Below are 13,836 nucleotides of genomic sequence, written 5' to 3'. Positions count from 1 at the left end.
TTTACTGCAAGAGAGTTACCTGCTGTATTCCCCAGTCGAACTTGAAGAGCAGATAAAGGAATGAGCCAACGAAATTTAAATGGATCCAAGTCACCATAATTATGTGCAGCACGAACATTAGTAGGCTGTAAAAAGCAAACAAAGGATAATTCTGAGAAGTAGAAAAAGTGGTGGTGTTTCATACTACTCTTAAAAGACCTGCCTCTAAAGAAAAACTAAATTCATTAAACTTTCCTTCACTACCTTAAAATGTGCTTGTATATGTAGTTGAAATAGTGATAGACAAAACCTTTGGAATTCATAATAGCTTCAACTTTTAAAAGCCATTCGATTTCAACAGATAAAAATAATACTTTGCCTATAAGTACTACCAGGGAAGAAGTTTCCTATGAAAGAACATGCAGGCTGTTGATCAGCAGAATACCTTAATCATATAGCTGCTGCTGCTACTTTTAGAGCCCCTCCATCTGTTACAATGAGCACAGTGCAGTACATCACCTCTGGTACTTGGAACATACAACTTGCTACCTGACTTCCACATTTCAGGTCTGTAAGTGGGTTGAGAGAAGGTTATGCCTATAATATCCCTTTTCCTTTCCTTCCAGGATGATCAAGGGCTGGTAAAACAAAGGTCTTTCACCTACACCCTGTGGTAAGGTAGGCCATCACAAACGCAATCTGGAAGAATTAATGATTTCTGCATGGCAATGTTTCATATTCCACCTGGTAAAACTAACATGGGGCTCACACAGAAGATGCTACTGCTTATTAAATAACAAAAAAATATTTATTGCTACACAGATACTGAGCACTTGTTTTAGCAGGGATAGCCAGAATTCCAGCCTAGCAAGGGAAAGTGCTGTTTCACGTCGGTCACTCCCCCTTCAACACTGGTATGGTCCATCTCCCATTGCAGTTATATGCTGAACACCCACCACCTCCAGTGATACCAGACTTACCATTTTCTTCTTCAATTTGTAGTTCTCTTTATACACCAGTATTACAGCCCTCTTAAAAACTAAAAAGAGAAAGGAGAAAAAAGAAAAAGGAAAACTCCTAATTATAGGCATAATATCATAATATTCAATGAAAATACTATCTTGGAGAAGCTGATTATTATAGTCATGGGAATGTGAAGGCTGAGATAAGCAAACATTGAAAAGCATTTTCCCTGTATTAAGATGACGACTGTGTTTCTCATCCTGCACATTCATGCAGTGGCAGTATTTTTCCTTCAGATTTTGTTCCAGACATTTAGGATGAAGCCTTTCTGTACATTTATTCTGAAACTACCAGCAACCACTTATCTCCTGTAAGTCTTCACATAAACAAATACAGCAGATGTAGGTTAGATGTAAACATTTTCTTTCTGCAATCAGTGGACATTTTCAAGTGGACCAAGGGGCCTACAGCCGGAGAGTGCTGTGAAGGACAGTTTGTTCTTCCTGCAGTTCAGCATTTCTTTAAGTTCTCAGACATCTCGATTCCTACTTTTCCTTCTGCAAGAATTCTCTGGCTTCCACAAAATCCAACTGGAGTGTCTCACTAACTTTATCTAGTCTTTCAGACTCCAGGGAGACAGGGGCTCAGGGGCATTACTCTCATCTGAAAGGAGGAACAGAAACACTGGGGCATTGAAGTTGCAGGTGAACTAAGGGATGGCTCTTCAGAGCCATCCTAGATCCCAGATTGGTTGCTAGGGCAGAATTAGCTCTATCCCTGCTCATGCATCCATGTTTCCTTCCAGAGGAGAGAAGGACAATAGCATGAATGCAGGATGCAGCCACAGCAAGCACAGTATTAACCCCAGAGCTTGTCACCTTACTTCAGTTCTACATACTGGATGCATTTGCTAAGCTGCCTGCAGAGAGTTCAAAGTGAGAATAATCAGTTTCCCAAGTGGCAGGTGACCAGTCCAAGCTAAGAATCAGGCCCAGAGTCCTTTTATTCATACAAGTCCTGCTGGGAAGTGTCCAGCATATGCAGATCACTGAGAAGCTCATCCAAGGAGCCTGGTAGGTAATTTCTGTTTGTTCTTCTGTATGAAGCATCCCCTCTCCTAACCATGTTTCCCAGGGAAGGAGTGCCCTGAGAAACTTGTCTGTCATCAATCTGGAGTTCTTCTGAAGGTGTTTATCCACTGAAATATTAGAATAATAATTGCTTTAAGAAATGGGTACTTGTTTGTATGCTCTCATTTCCACATCAGGTCTCAGGTTAAAATAATGTGGATGGGGATTTCAGTGCAGTAGCCGTAAAGCAGAAGTTAGTCTGAATTCACAAGAGTAGAAAAAATCATGATTTTCCCACAAGCCTCCTTTCAAAGCTTCATTTAACAGATTGTTCTAAAGACTCTAATATTGCCCCTTGAAAATCACTGATTTCTATAGTTTAAATATAGGCAAGACAGCAGCTGAGGGTGGCTCACAGAGCAAACAGTACCAACAAGCAAATAAATAGAAACTTTTTTCATGTTAGAAAATACACCTATGTGTTTTTTCAGATATAAGTCCACCCTAGATATCACATGACTACAGGGAAGGGAGTTTAGGGCTTTTATCCTGTGAGAAGATGTAATGTGGCAGTCTTCAGATTTGAAAGCGCAGAGTCTTTGAGGAAGGCACTTACCAAACACTGTAAGTTCAAGGTCTTTCCTTGCTTTGCCCAGTGATGGGAAAGGATTCAGCCAGGTAACTGTAGAATGCATCAGAAGTTCTCCCATTGAAAGCTCTGTCACCTGTATTAAATTATAACAGTAGATAATATAAATAATCAGTATAAATATATGTATCAGTGCTGCATTTTACAGATATGTCAAGCAATCAGTACACGTCAATAACTTTAAGGTCTACATTTTCTGTATTTATGTATAGAAAGAGATCTTCACTACAGCAGGAAAAGTGTGAGTAATCCCCTTTTTTAAAACAGGTTACAACTACACAAAGTAGTAGCCCCTAAGTTATGGAAGCTGGATAAGTTCTTACTATTAATAACTTAGAAGAATATTAAGCTGGTCTGGTAATCTCACACTTACATAGAGCCAGTTGTGAACTGCCTGATATGTTAGCTGTAAGGATCTTTAATTTCTATAGATTAATTAGTATTAATGACACTGCCAATGGCAGAATTAATGGAGGTCTTGTACTCCGAGACTCCTTTCTTCTGTGGGACACAACATAATGCTGAAGAATATGACAGGCTGTCAAGTTTTGTTTCCCCATAAATTATGAGAAAACAGGTAGTCAACGGGGACAATTTGACTTTTACTAGCAGGAAATGAAACAACTGAGAAGACATCTCTCATATCTGATGCCCAACTTCGCAGATTTGATCTGCTTAGTAATTGATGCAAACGGCAAAGTTGAAGCCTTGCTGCCCCAGTTCTGGGAGATGACTGCACACAGTCTGTATAACTAATGGGTTTTGCTCTGACAAATACCCATGGATGCCTCAGCACTGGAAGTGTAGAGAATGACAATAACAGACCTTAATGTGAAATCCATGGAATTGCCATTTTCATTTATACGGGTGAAAAAATATGTTAAGAATTTAAGAACTCAAGAACTCAACAGCATAAAATCTGAATGCCTTGGGGCATGGATAATCTCTGCAACATTTTGACAAGAGGAGTTTTTTTTCCTACTGAGAACTATGTCTACTCCTGCTCGCAATTCCTGTCAATCCAGAAGGCGGCCCTGGCAGCTGTCTGAAAATTTTACCATAACCCACTGACAGAAAGAAACTTGACAAGCAGATACAAAACAGAAGTCAAAATATTAAAGGAGAATAGAGCAAGCCCAGCACAAGTAAGTTCCCAAAATTACCTCAGGAAGAGATGAAGCCCCAACAGCAAGCTGGATAATGCTTCAAGAGTCAATGCAACATGTTGTTTCTTCTCTTACCTCTTTCTCTGTTCCACTTTGATCTGCAACCAGTTGGTCAAATACAGTGCCATAATCTTCATATATCTTCTGCATCTCATTGATGTGACTTGCTACTTTTTCCATTGCCTTCAGTGCTTCTGTAAGGTTTAAAAATTTCATAGACAACTATGTAATTCATCTGTATTCTCTAAATATGGTAATCTTAAACTGAATTCCCCTTGAGGCACGTAAAATGATGTTGCCTTCCCAAGGTCTGGTGAACTGAATTCTAGTTCTGTATCAGTACTTTCTCATAGCAACAGAAGAAAAAATACTTCCTGGTCAGAGTAAGTGAAAAATGAGCATGTGGTGTCTTAAGTGGCTGAAAAGGCTGCAATAAGCATTCCAGTGACAAGCCCCCAGGTGCATCAATATTTATAGCAGTACGATGGTAACCATGGTTAAATCTGGCATCTTGTAGATACAGGGCCACTAGGACCTCTGGAGTAATCTTGACTCATCCTAGAATAAGTTATCAAATGATCTTTAAGAGAAACAAATTGTTCTTGTCTCACCCCTGAATGGACAAAGAAATACAGTGTTAGGCTGTACAAATTCCTCATGGACTGTATACATGAAATGCTGGTGGCCAGATTTTGTTTAAATTTTGTTTTCCAAACAAGAATGTCACTAGATTCCATTAGATTTTTGTGTTAATTCAAAATGGAATTGGACAGGGATACTGGGTTTCATCAATTCTTAATGGTGCAGCATTTTAGCAGTTTGGCATCTATCCTGACCTGCATATAAGTCCCCCCCCGGCTTGTCTGGGCAAGGGAACAATATTAGAAGCTTCTTTTGAAGAGTAAAAGCCTCATGAGTTTTTACTGACAATGTAGTTTGCCTGCATCCATTCTATGAAAACGACAATCGATCCATAAAATACATCTCTTGATTTTCATCCACAAGGTGCTGACAGACCTGAACTGGAATTTGCCAGGGTGAAGTCCCTAGAAAAGCAATCAACTCTAATGCATGTTAGACAAGTCTCTCTACATGGGATGACTGCAAACATTTGACAAAGATCTCTTTGACACAAGCAAAAATCACAGAAAGACCTCAAACAACAAAGATTTCCATCTGTGGTGCTCTTAAACTTTGACATATTTCAAGAACTAAATAATAACCACAAGATGGAGCCTTGGTCAGCGTTTCTCAAGTGGGTAAAAGCAACACCGTGACCTGACATGTTCCTGTGCATGAAGATAAAGACCCCAGTCCTACTTGCCATGGCAAATCCTGGGCATAACTACTTCTCAAAGGGACTTGGACATATCAAGCAAGACTTCTAGCTGAAGGAACGAAAAAAATACATATTCTTTTTAAGGAGAGGGAGGGAATTCTCTCTAGGTTTTTACAAGTTCTGTGCTATCTACCAGAATGCCTACCTGTATCTTCAGAAAGGGCAGGAAATTAAACCTAACTCATATTCATTCCTGTAGAAGAAAGGAAGTTACCTGTCAAATGATAATGCTCCTCACTCTCATTGTCTGTCAGAGACACCAGCTCTTTTAAAAGCAGAGGATATTTCAGCACTCTCTGAACAGGCTTTATGAGATACGACTCCAGTGTAGAAGAATGTTGCTTTGTGGGATTTCGAGCATCCAGAAAGGTCTTAAAGGCACTATCTGTTTTGGCTAGATGCAAATTAAAAAAAAACAAAAAAACAAAAACAGAAACAAACAAACAAAAAAACCAAAGAAAATTCAGTTGAACATGGAAGTCACAGAAGCTACAATAACTGGAAAACATGGAATGGCAACTTGAACCCAGCACCAAAACTCTCACCCTTTTCAATGGATGGTTTACAGAGTAGTATACACTATTCCTTTCATAATAATTTCCTGCATTAAATAACATTCAAAAGGGGTGAGAAAGCAATTTTATGAAGGTGAGATTATTCCTCTAATTTTTCCACTGCATTGCAGTGAATGGCAGAGGCTGTTATTCCTGATTCATTCTACCATTTGTTGCTGCTTTTCTGGAGTCTGGGCCTGCAGACAGCACAAACTTGTGGAAGGTGTTTCTATAGCTCTCCAGGCTACTGCCTGGAGGTTACAAAAGGAATCTCATTCTTCAGGTCTATACCATACTTCAGCAGAACCTCTGATCTTAGATCTTCCTGTTGAAAGACACCTGATTAGTCCTTGTTTTATACCAATATTTATTCCTTGATTTTATCCAATATTCTATACAAGTTGACAAGATTTGTTACAGTAGTTCACTGCAGTTTGAATTCATGCAAATGAACTACAATAATGAAGACAAAAAATTACCTCTCTCAAGAACTTTCTGAACTTTGATGTGGTTTGCACAGAAGCCACTGTAGAGTTTGAAGTGGTCAGCATAATAGAGAAAGGAGCCTCCGAGGGAAAACAGCAGTTTCTGAAATCAACACAATCAAAAAATTAATTCACTACTAGAATCCTAAATAAATATTCAGGCACACAAGAAGCAGACTCAGTGGTGAATTATCTACCATCTTTCTATACATATTTCATATTATATATATACAACATGAATATACTATTGGTAGCAACTTGATGATATTTTTGTATATTGCTGAGTGTAAAGGTCAGCCTATTTAGCCATAGCCTACAATTTTCTCCTTTCTTCCTGAGCAGGTATTCTGTTTTACTGTATATTTCAGGCAGCACAGGAACAAAAATCAGCAAACATATAACTATGTTGTGCTGGGAAAAATACATGAGCCATAGGAAGCAAGGCATAAAAGTGCCAAAGCCAGAAGGGACAGAGTAAAACAAATACAGGATTGCTTTCCACCTGTTTTCCTTTTTTCAGGCAGGTGGTAATTACAGGACACCTTGATGTTCTTGGATGAAGGGGAGGTTGGGAAGATGTGGGAGGGACTGAATCACAAGAGAGAGGTTTTTAGAAAAATGCCTCCCAAAGCAAATATAAGAAAGAGGAGTAATGAGGGAGGAGGAAAGCAGCCTTCTTCCCCTCTTTTAATCAATGTTTGCTCCACAAAATGCAGCAAGTGTTCAGGAGACCTGCCAGCAGTCGTGTTCAGTCCTGAGCCAGTGACTCCATCATCAGGGAATTTACTCCCTCCACTCAGGACAGGTACGGGGTGGTGTACAGTCATTTACACTTCGCAGGCCCTCTTCTTGCACTTCAGAACATGGGAAACTCATGTGGCATTTAACAAAACCAGCTCCCAGTCTGTAGTGGGCTAGCTGGGCATAGCAGGGAGAAGCACATGCAGGGCAGAATTCAGCACAGGGACAATAAAGTCTCTACAAAGGAGTTCTGCCTCACGAACACAGCCAGTTTATCGCGCACTCCAAGTCTATGCTGCCTTTTCCCATGTCGCAACTTCTGCACATGAGGAAGATAAGACCATGAAAAATAGCACTTATCTTTCATTGCTGAATAGAAGTCTGTAATCCAAAGTAAAGCTTCAAACATAAAAGCAACCCCATGAAATTCTGAAGAGCCAGAAACTTCTTAAAGCCATATTTTCACAAATATTTGCAGGCACACTACAAAGTATGAAATGATGAAATATTTACCCGGAACTGAGATGGTGTTTCCAATGTATTAAAATCTGAAGAAGAAGATATTCCATCTTCAAGGGTCTCCAAAAACACCTTCTGGAAATCCAGCATTTCTGGCAGGCTGCCAAACAAGGACTCCATCTGTGGAAAACATCAGGCTGTGAAGTACAGCACTCCATGGACCTAAAAGCGGTCTTTTGAAAACAGTGGACTAAGGAGATGTAACACACAGAGAGACTCCAAAGGCCAGTAATGTCTTTGTCAATACTCTTCAAACAGATGTTATAAAAAGTTCATACAGAAAGTGAAGGTTTGTCAGCAGTTATTTCAGAAGAACAATTATCCTTTAAGAAAAGGAAGTGATGCACACACCAGACAGAAAGGCACTGACTGCTGTCATTCCTATTGACATCTTTTTTGTTTGCTTTTTCTGTCATGCTCTAAGCAATGAAAAATCCAGGTGCCAAGGTCTTAATCCGTAAAAGAATGAAAAGGACATTTTTCAGCTATTCCCTCACCTCATCCTGAGTAAGGAAGGTTTCTTTTTGAAGGGGCTCCAAGTATAGCTCAAAGAGACAGCTCAAGTCCTGCAAGAAAGAATGTTTGTTCACTTTTTATGCAACATTTTGAAACTATTCATTATGTGGTAACCCTGAGAGAGGGGTAAGTTTGGAGAATGAATTTAAGATACAATTCCTTTTCAGTAACAAAATCACCTCCATGTTAACACTGAAATTACTGCTAAATTGGACACACACTGATTTCAGGGTAATGTTTTTGTTTCATCTTTAAGGCTTTAAAACTTTTTAATAAAAAAATATGTTTTAGCCTAGCATGAGGAAGAAATGTTACAGATGATGGTTTTCTAATGAGTCTATCCGTATGAACAGCATCAAATGTTTTTAACATATATGTTAAATAAATGATATAAATAGCCACTTATTTAAACATCTGCAGTAATATTCAGAACAACATGTAGCATTTTAAAACCGTATAAGTTATTGAAGTGTTCAGTTATGTTGTCAGGTAGGTGTGACCAAGGGCTTTTTCAGTCACTTCTTCAGAGAATTGGTGCCACTTTTGAAGACTTACTACCCCACACCAAAGCATGACAGCCGGGCTGGGGCCCACTATGAGGCTTTCCAACCTCTAGAGACACATCAGAAGTTCTGTGTAGAAGCAGCTCCCCAAGAATGCCATAACAAGTATGTGCAACCTGCCAGGATTTTTCCTGATGCAAAATTTAATATATATGTATATATATCTGTGGCCTCCATGGTCAGGCTTTGTTCAAGCGATTCCTCTAAAAGAAACATCAGGTGGACATAAATGAGGGTCCAGCATATGTCTGTATTAGTGCATTGGTGGATGAACAAAGTGTTTTCTCTTCCACAAACATTATTGCAGCAAGTACTGATATCTGTAAATACAAGTTTTGAGATCCAGAAAAGGAGATCCGATGCCTTCTTGCTGGAGGTAAATGAAATCAATGTTTTCATGTTTCTTCTGGCATCCAGTCACATGATTTTAGGGTTTATAAAAAGAAGAGAGATACCTTGAACAAATTACAGACTTATCAGTCAGAAGAGAAGTAACTTCCATGTGATGCTACAACTGGAGTTGTGCCTTTTAGCTTTGCTGATTGAAAACTAATTGTGCACTGTTTTCCACGATTAAACTTTTCTTTCTCATTTTTAGGAGACTGTTTTGTTCTTCTACAAGATTTATTTTCATCTTGAAAATGGGGGAGACATCCTCTGGAAAACCCTTTTTTTTGCAGGTATCTTCTCCCCACAAATGACCACTCTCCAATGTGACTACAAATTGACTACAACTAATGCTACTACATCAAATCCTACAGCCTCAGCTACAGGAGCAAGTCTGCCAGAAAAAACAGGAGAAATTAGATAAGGAAACTTTGGAGGTTATGGTCCTTATGGAAGACTGGTTATATAAAGATAAGCTCAGAATATGTTAGGACTGTCCACAAGTCATGGTCAGCCTCAAAAACAAGGCTGCAGTGAGCCACACTTTTTTTTTTGTTTTTTACCTTGACATAAGATTTCTCAGTGTCCATAAGTTCTTGGATGACTTTCCTCAGTCTGTCTGCATCAGAAAGGTGGCGAGCCAGTGGCCGTGGAGGTGGATCCTGGTTGTCCTTCTGTCCGTCCATATTGCTGGCTTGGACTTCTTGGAAGTTTCGGCACAACGCACTGATCTGTTCTGCACTCTGGTAAGTGAGAAGAAACAGGCAAGCGATGATGTTTTGGAATACAAGTTGTGATACAATTATTTCTAAATTCCTCCAATATTGCTCCTGTTCCAAATTCAGGGGCCAGAGCATGCCATTGATTTTTTTCAGATGTGTATCTTGACACCTTTGAGCAGCTTTAATTTATAGCAGAACCAGATCAGAGCAGTAAAAATAATTTAAAATTTGCTAGTGATTTTCCAGCACAAATTATATTCAGTCTTCAGATACATGCTCATGGAATGCAAAAGATGAGAGCGCACTCGGATATATCACATACTAGCATCACACCATTTTCCACCTAGCATCACACTAGCATCACACGACACTAGCATCACACCGTTTTCCACCTCTCTTATTTTTGGTGGACCACGGTGTATCCAAGGACACAACTATGTCTCAGGATCTTTTGCTTTCAAAAAAGGCAAATGGTACCTAAATAGTTGAGACTCTTTAGAAGAATGATTAAAACAATAAAAAAAAGAAAAAAAACCAGAAAATTTTCAAGCAAGGTAGGAATTGAAGATAGAACAACAACAGTTAATCTTGTAAGGCAAAGTTGGAAGATAAGGAGATATTTCTGACACTATGAAATAGTTACATAATTTGCTCTTGTATTAGTATTGCACCACTAATATCCAAAAACAACTTTGCAGGTAATGATCTTCAAAGCTTAATTTTAAAATTATTTCACTGTTCTCTTTCTTACGTGGTGTTTCCCTGAAAGCTAAAACATCACTATCATTACCCAATTCTATGTAACAGCATTTGGTATCCACATCTTTGTACTACATGAAACAATTCTTCTTCAGTGCTTCTGTCATTCAGACACCTGCACAAACTGGACAGTCGCATATGCTGTGCCATTTATCACCTTGTATTTAGCAAGTGCATTCAAATGAGGACTACATGAATGCTGCCTTATTTTATGTGTAAGTCTTGTTTCAGTGATGATATCAGGACATGAGTGCATTTCAGAACTGTCTTAATTTGTACTAATTTATTCATAAGCTGTTTCAAGTGATCATTTTTGGGTGTCCTGATTCACCACTGATTACCTGTGTAGCTTGGTTCACCAACATCCTAGGCCATCAAATGAACAAATGCAAAAGTTAATCTTAAAATGAACTGAGCAATACAAAGTCTTAAGTAAGTGGAGGCTAAATGGACTAGGAATATTTAATCTCAGCCATTCCTGTGATAAAACACCTATATGACGAAAATAAATGTTAAATGTCAGATATTTGCCATGTAGTCCATATCACTCTGTAGCTTCCCAGCTCCCAGTTTTGAAAGATGCCACCACTGAAAAAAAAAATGAAGTTACTTTATTCACTGATATGTGCAACCAGCTTCATAATCCAGTATAATGACAGCTTTCAGGACTATGAAATTTAGATACATTTAGTATTTTCAACACTTATTAAGACCCAACAAAATGCAATATAAATTGAATGGTATTTGTTAGAATTATAGCTCCACACTGATGGAATACATTTAAAAATCATAGTCAGTCTATGACACTGAAATTAGTTAGTGGTTTGCAAACAAATCGTTTAGGAAGTGGGGTGGGTGTGTGGGGGTTATTTTAAAGCAGCTTCTAAACAACTGAATGCCAAAGCACTTCAGTTTTGTTTTCTTTGTTTCTGGTGTCAGAAAGGTTTGCATTTGTATCAGAATGTTTCAGATTTTACACTCCCTACAGCTCAAGATGTGCGTGGGCAGCTTGATTTACATGAGCCTGATGACTGATCAAGGACACTGGGATCAAGCATGCAAGGCAGCCTATTGAAAGCAAGTCACAAGCATCATCATCAGGCACAAGGAAGAGTTAGGAGTCCTTTATTCCCCCTCAACCACCTTTGCGTATAGAGCAGGCAGACACTGGGGAACATGCTGTTTCTACATCCCCTTGAGTTTTGGGGTCAGTGCTGCATCTGTCACCAAGAATCACTGTATGGGAAAGCATATGGAAATAGATGATACTGCTCAACATAAATACTTCCTGATTGCCTAAGCAATATAATTTTGCTGCCAGAAATTGTTCTGCGTAACTGGCCTAAGCCCAAGGCACAGAATTACCACACAGGTACAGCCTGTGATTTTTGTAAACTTTAATATGTTCCTGAATATGTTTGCAAATTTGGCATTAAAAATATTGTCCTTGACCTCCCTGCTCACAGGATCTCGTCTTTCCCTGAAGTCTTGCTGCTCTGTGTCCTTCCCTTTACGGGAGTCTTCCAGACCAGGCAATATCCAGACCTCACTCTTTGTACCCACTGTGATATTTACATTTGAGTCAAAGCAAGCATGAAACGCTACTTGATCACGGGACAAATGTATTTCACATTCACTCATACAAATTGCATAGACCACAGAAGATGAAGGAACCCATTTTGCCAGTAGAACCACTGGTTCTTGACCAAGAGCCTAGTATAAATGAGAAACTTCATAGCAACAAATAAGTAGAGAAGCATAAAACAATTCTTCCTCCATGTTTCTTCCCAAAACTCTCTTACCACCTAGGTCAGGATCTCTACCTTTTTTCCCTACTTTTCTGGAAGCTACTTTCTGCCTCTGACACTAAACAATTTCTTGCTATTTTAAACTGTTTAAACCAGATCTTTTCTAGAATGTCTCTAATGACAGCCCCTAGGACCACCTCTTTTATATCTTGCATGTGTGGGCAGGAGAGGCTCAGCCTCTGCCCTGTATTTGGGATTGCCCTGTGGCTGGCATTTCAAAGCCAGCTGGGCATTCTGGATGTCAAACTAGGTAGGATGATCAAAACTATGTGCCCTTAAGCCAAGAAGTCTCAAAAGGAACCCCCTCTTGATACTACACACATCCACCGCTATCTTGAATTAAGGAGGGAATTAACCTTGAATTTGCAATGGCTAATACAGGCAGATATGACTCTTAGATAAAACTGATAAATTTTTCACACACAGAGCTACTTTTATTTGCACAGGACCAAGACTGTTTGTACGTAGTAAGTGTTAAAAAATTTATTTATGCCAACCTTACAGTGTGCAGCTTATCAGAAGAAAAACATTTAAAGCAGTAAAAAGAAAAGTCCAGATAACTGACTACGGACAAGACTGCAAGGTAGCTGGGAACAGATAAAAGCTGAGGAGAAACTATAGTGGAAGCAGCAAAATTCCTCCAAAATCCATCACTTGAACTTATGTATGCCCCTTTCAGCAACATGTACAGGGGACTACAAGCAGCTTCAGCTTACCTTTGGCACTGAACAGCAGACAGATAAGGCTAAATACCCAAAAATTTAGATTAGAAGTGCTAGAGCTGGGAAAGACAAATGGAGTTTATAGAAAAAAAAACCCCACATATACTTGCATTTCAGGGAGAAGGAAGCTAAGAAGCACTGTGCTGATTTATCAGCCACATTCAGGATTTTCCAACAAGGCTGTATAAACCATTCTACAGATCTAACAGTCAGGGGAAGCAACCTCCTGCCCAATACTCTCTTGGTCTCTTAGAAAACAGAAGGATGTGTAGCCTGGAGAAACATTTCTTTCATCCCTGAATGTTTGAGACTCAGACTTAAGGTTCCACATCCTTTTGCAGGGAGTAATCTCTGTGACTGCGGACTGCTCAAAGTAATCTTTGAAGGGAAAGTTCCAGTCCACAGAGATGTCACCTTGACCCACAGCAGCCAACAACTGCAGTGGTGCTCAGCTTGTCAGATGGAGATGCAGCATATTCCACTTTCAATAATAGTTGGGATAAGAAATATTACAGATTATTCCCCTAAAGTGAGCAAAAAAGATACTCTTACAAGAAAGCCTTACAGATTTTCTTTGCTCCTTGCGGACAAGCATATCATCATTTAAGCCTGTGCTATCCCCACCAGAGTAACAAAACCCCATAAAATTAATCAGCAAGAGAGCCGAAGACATTAATCAGCAGTGGTTAAGAACTAGCACAACGATTTCATGGTTATCCTGTGACTTTCTACTGAATTATAGTGATTGAGCATAAATGCTGCACAAGGTCAATTAGTGTTACAGGGTCTCTGCATGCTGCTGTTTACTTTACCCTCATTTATAAGTATCATGTACTCTGCCAGCCTGTCAGGGTTTGTTTGAAACAGTGATGGAAAGGAATATTCTGAGTAGAC

The 13,836-nt window shown here is 39.2% G+C and overlaps 1 protein-coding gene across 3 annotated transcripts in view; it reads right to left on the bottom strand.

Moving 5' to 3' along the window:
- TIAM2 (TIAM Rac1 associated GEF 2) overlaps positions 1-13,836 on the bottom strand; it is an 88,523-nt gene that overhangs the window by 3,703 nt on the left and 70,984 nt on the right. For all 3 annotated transcript variants that reach the window (XM_032101908.1, XM_032101909.1, XM_032101910.1), the window contains 9 exons: positions 9,495-9,674; positions 7,963-8,031; positions 7,460-7,585; positions 6,200-6,308; positions 5,381-5,560; positions 3,903-4,021; positions 2,629-2,737; positions 960-1,018; positions 20-125 (listed from right to left, as the gene is read on the bottom strand). In XM_032101908.1, coding sequence (XP_031957799.1) covers positions 20-125; positions 960-1,018; positions 2,629-2,737; positions 3,903-4,021; positions 5,381-5,560; positions 6,200-6,308; positions 7,460-7,585; positions 7,963-8,031; positions 9,495-9,674 — 1,057 coding nt within the window. The remainder of the gene's footprint in view (positions 1-19; positions 126-959; positions 1,019-2,628; positions 2,738-3,902; positions 4,022-5,380; positions 5,561-6,199; positions 6,309-7,459; positions 7,586-7,962; positions 8,032-9,494; positions 9,675-13,836) is intronic.

Source organism: Corvus moneduloides, chromosome 3, assembly GCF_009650955.1.
Source record: "Corvus moneduloides isolate bCorMon1 chromosome 3, bCorMon1.pri, whole genome shotgun sequence".
In the NCBI taxonomy this organism is placed as follows: domain Eukaryota; kingdom Metazoa; phylum Chordata; class Aves; order Passeriformes; family Corvidae; genus Corvus; species Corvus moneduloides.
The sequence above is the reverse complement of the archived record's forward strand: the minus strand, read 5'-3'. Positions and strand labels throughout refer to the sequence as shown.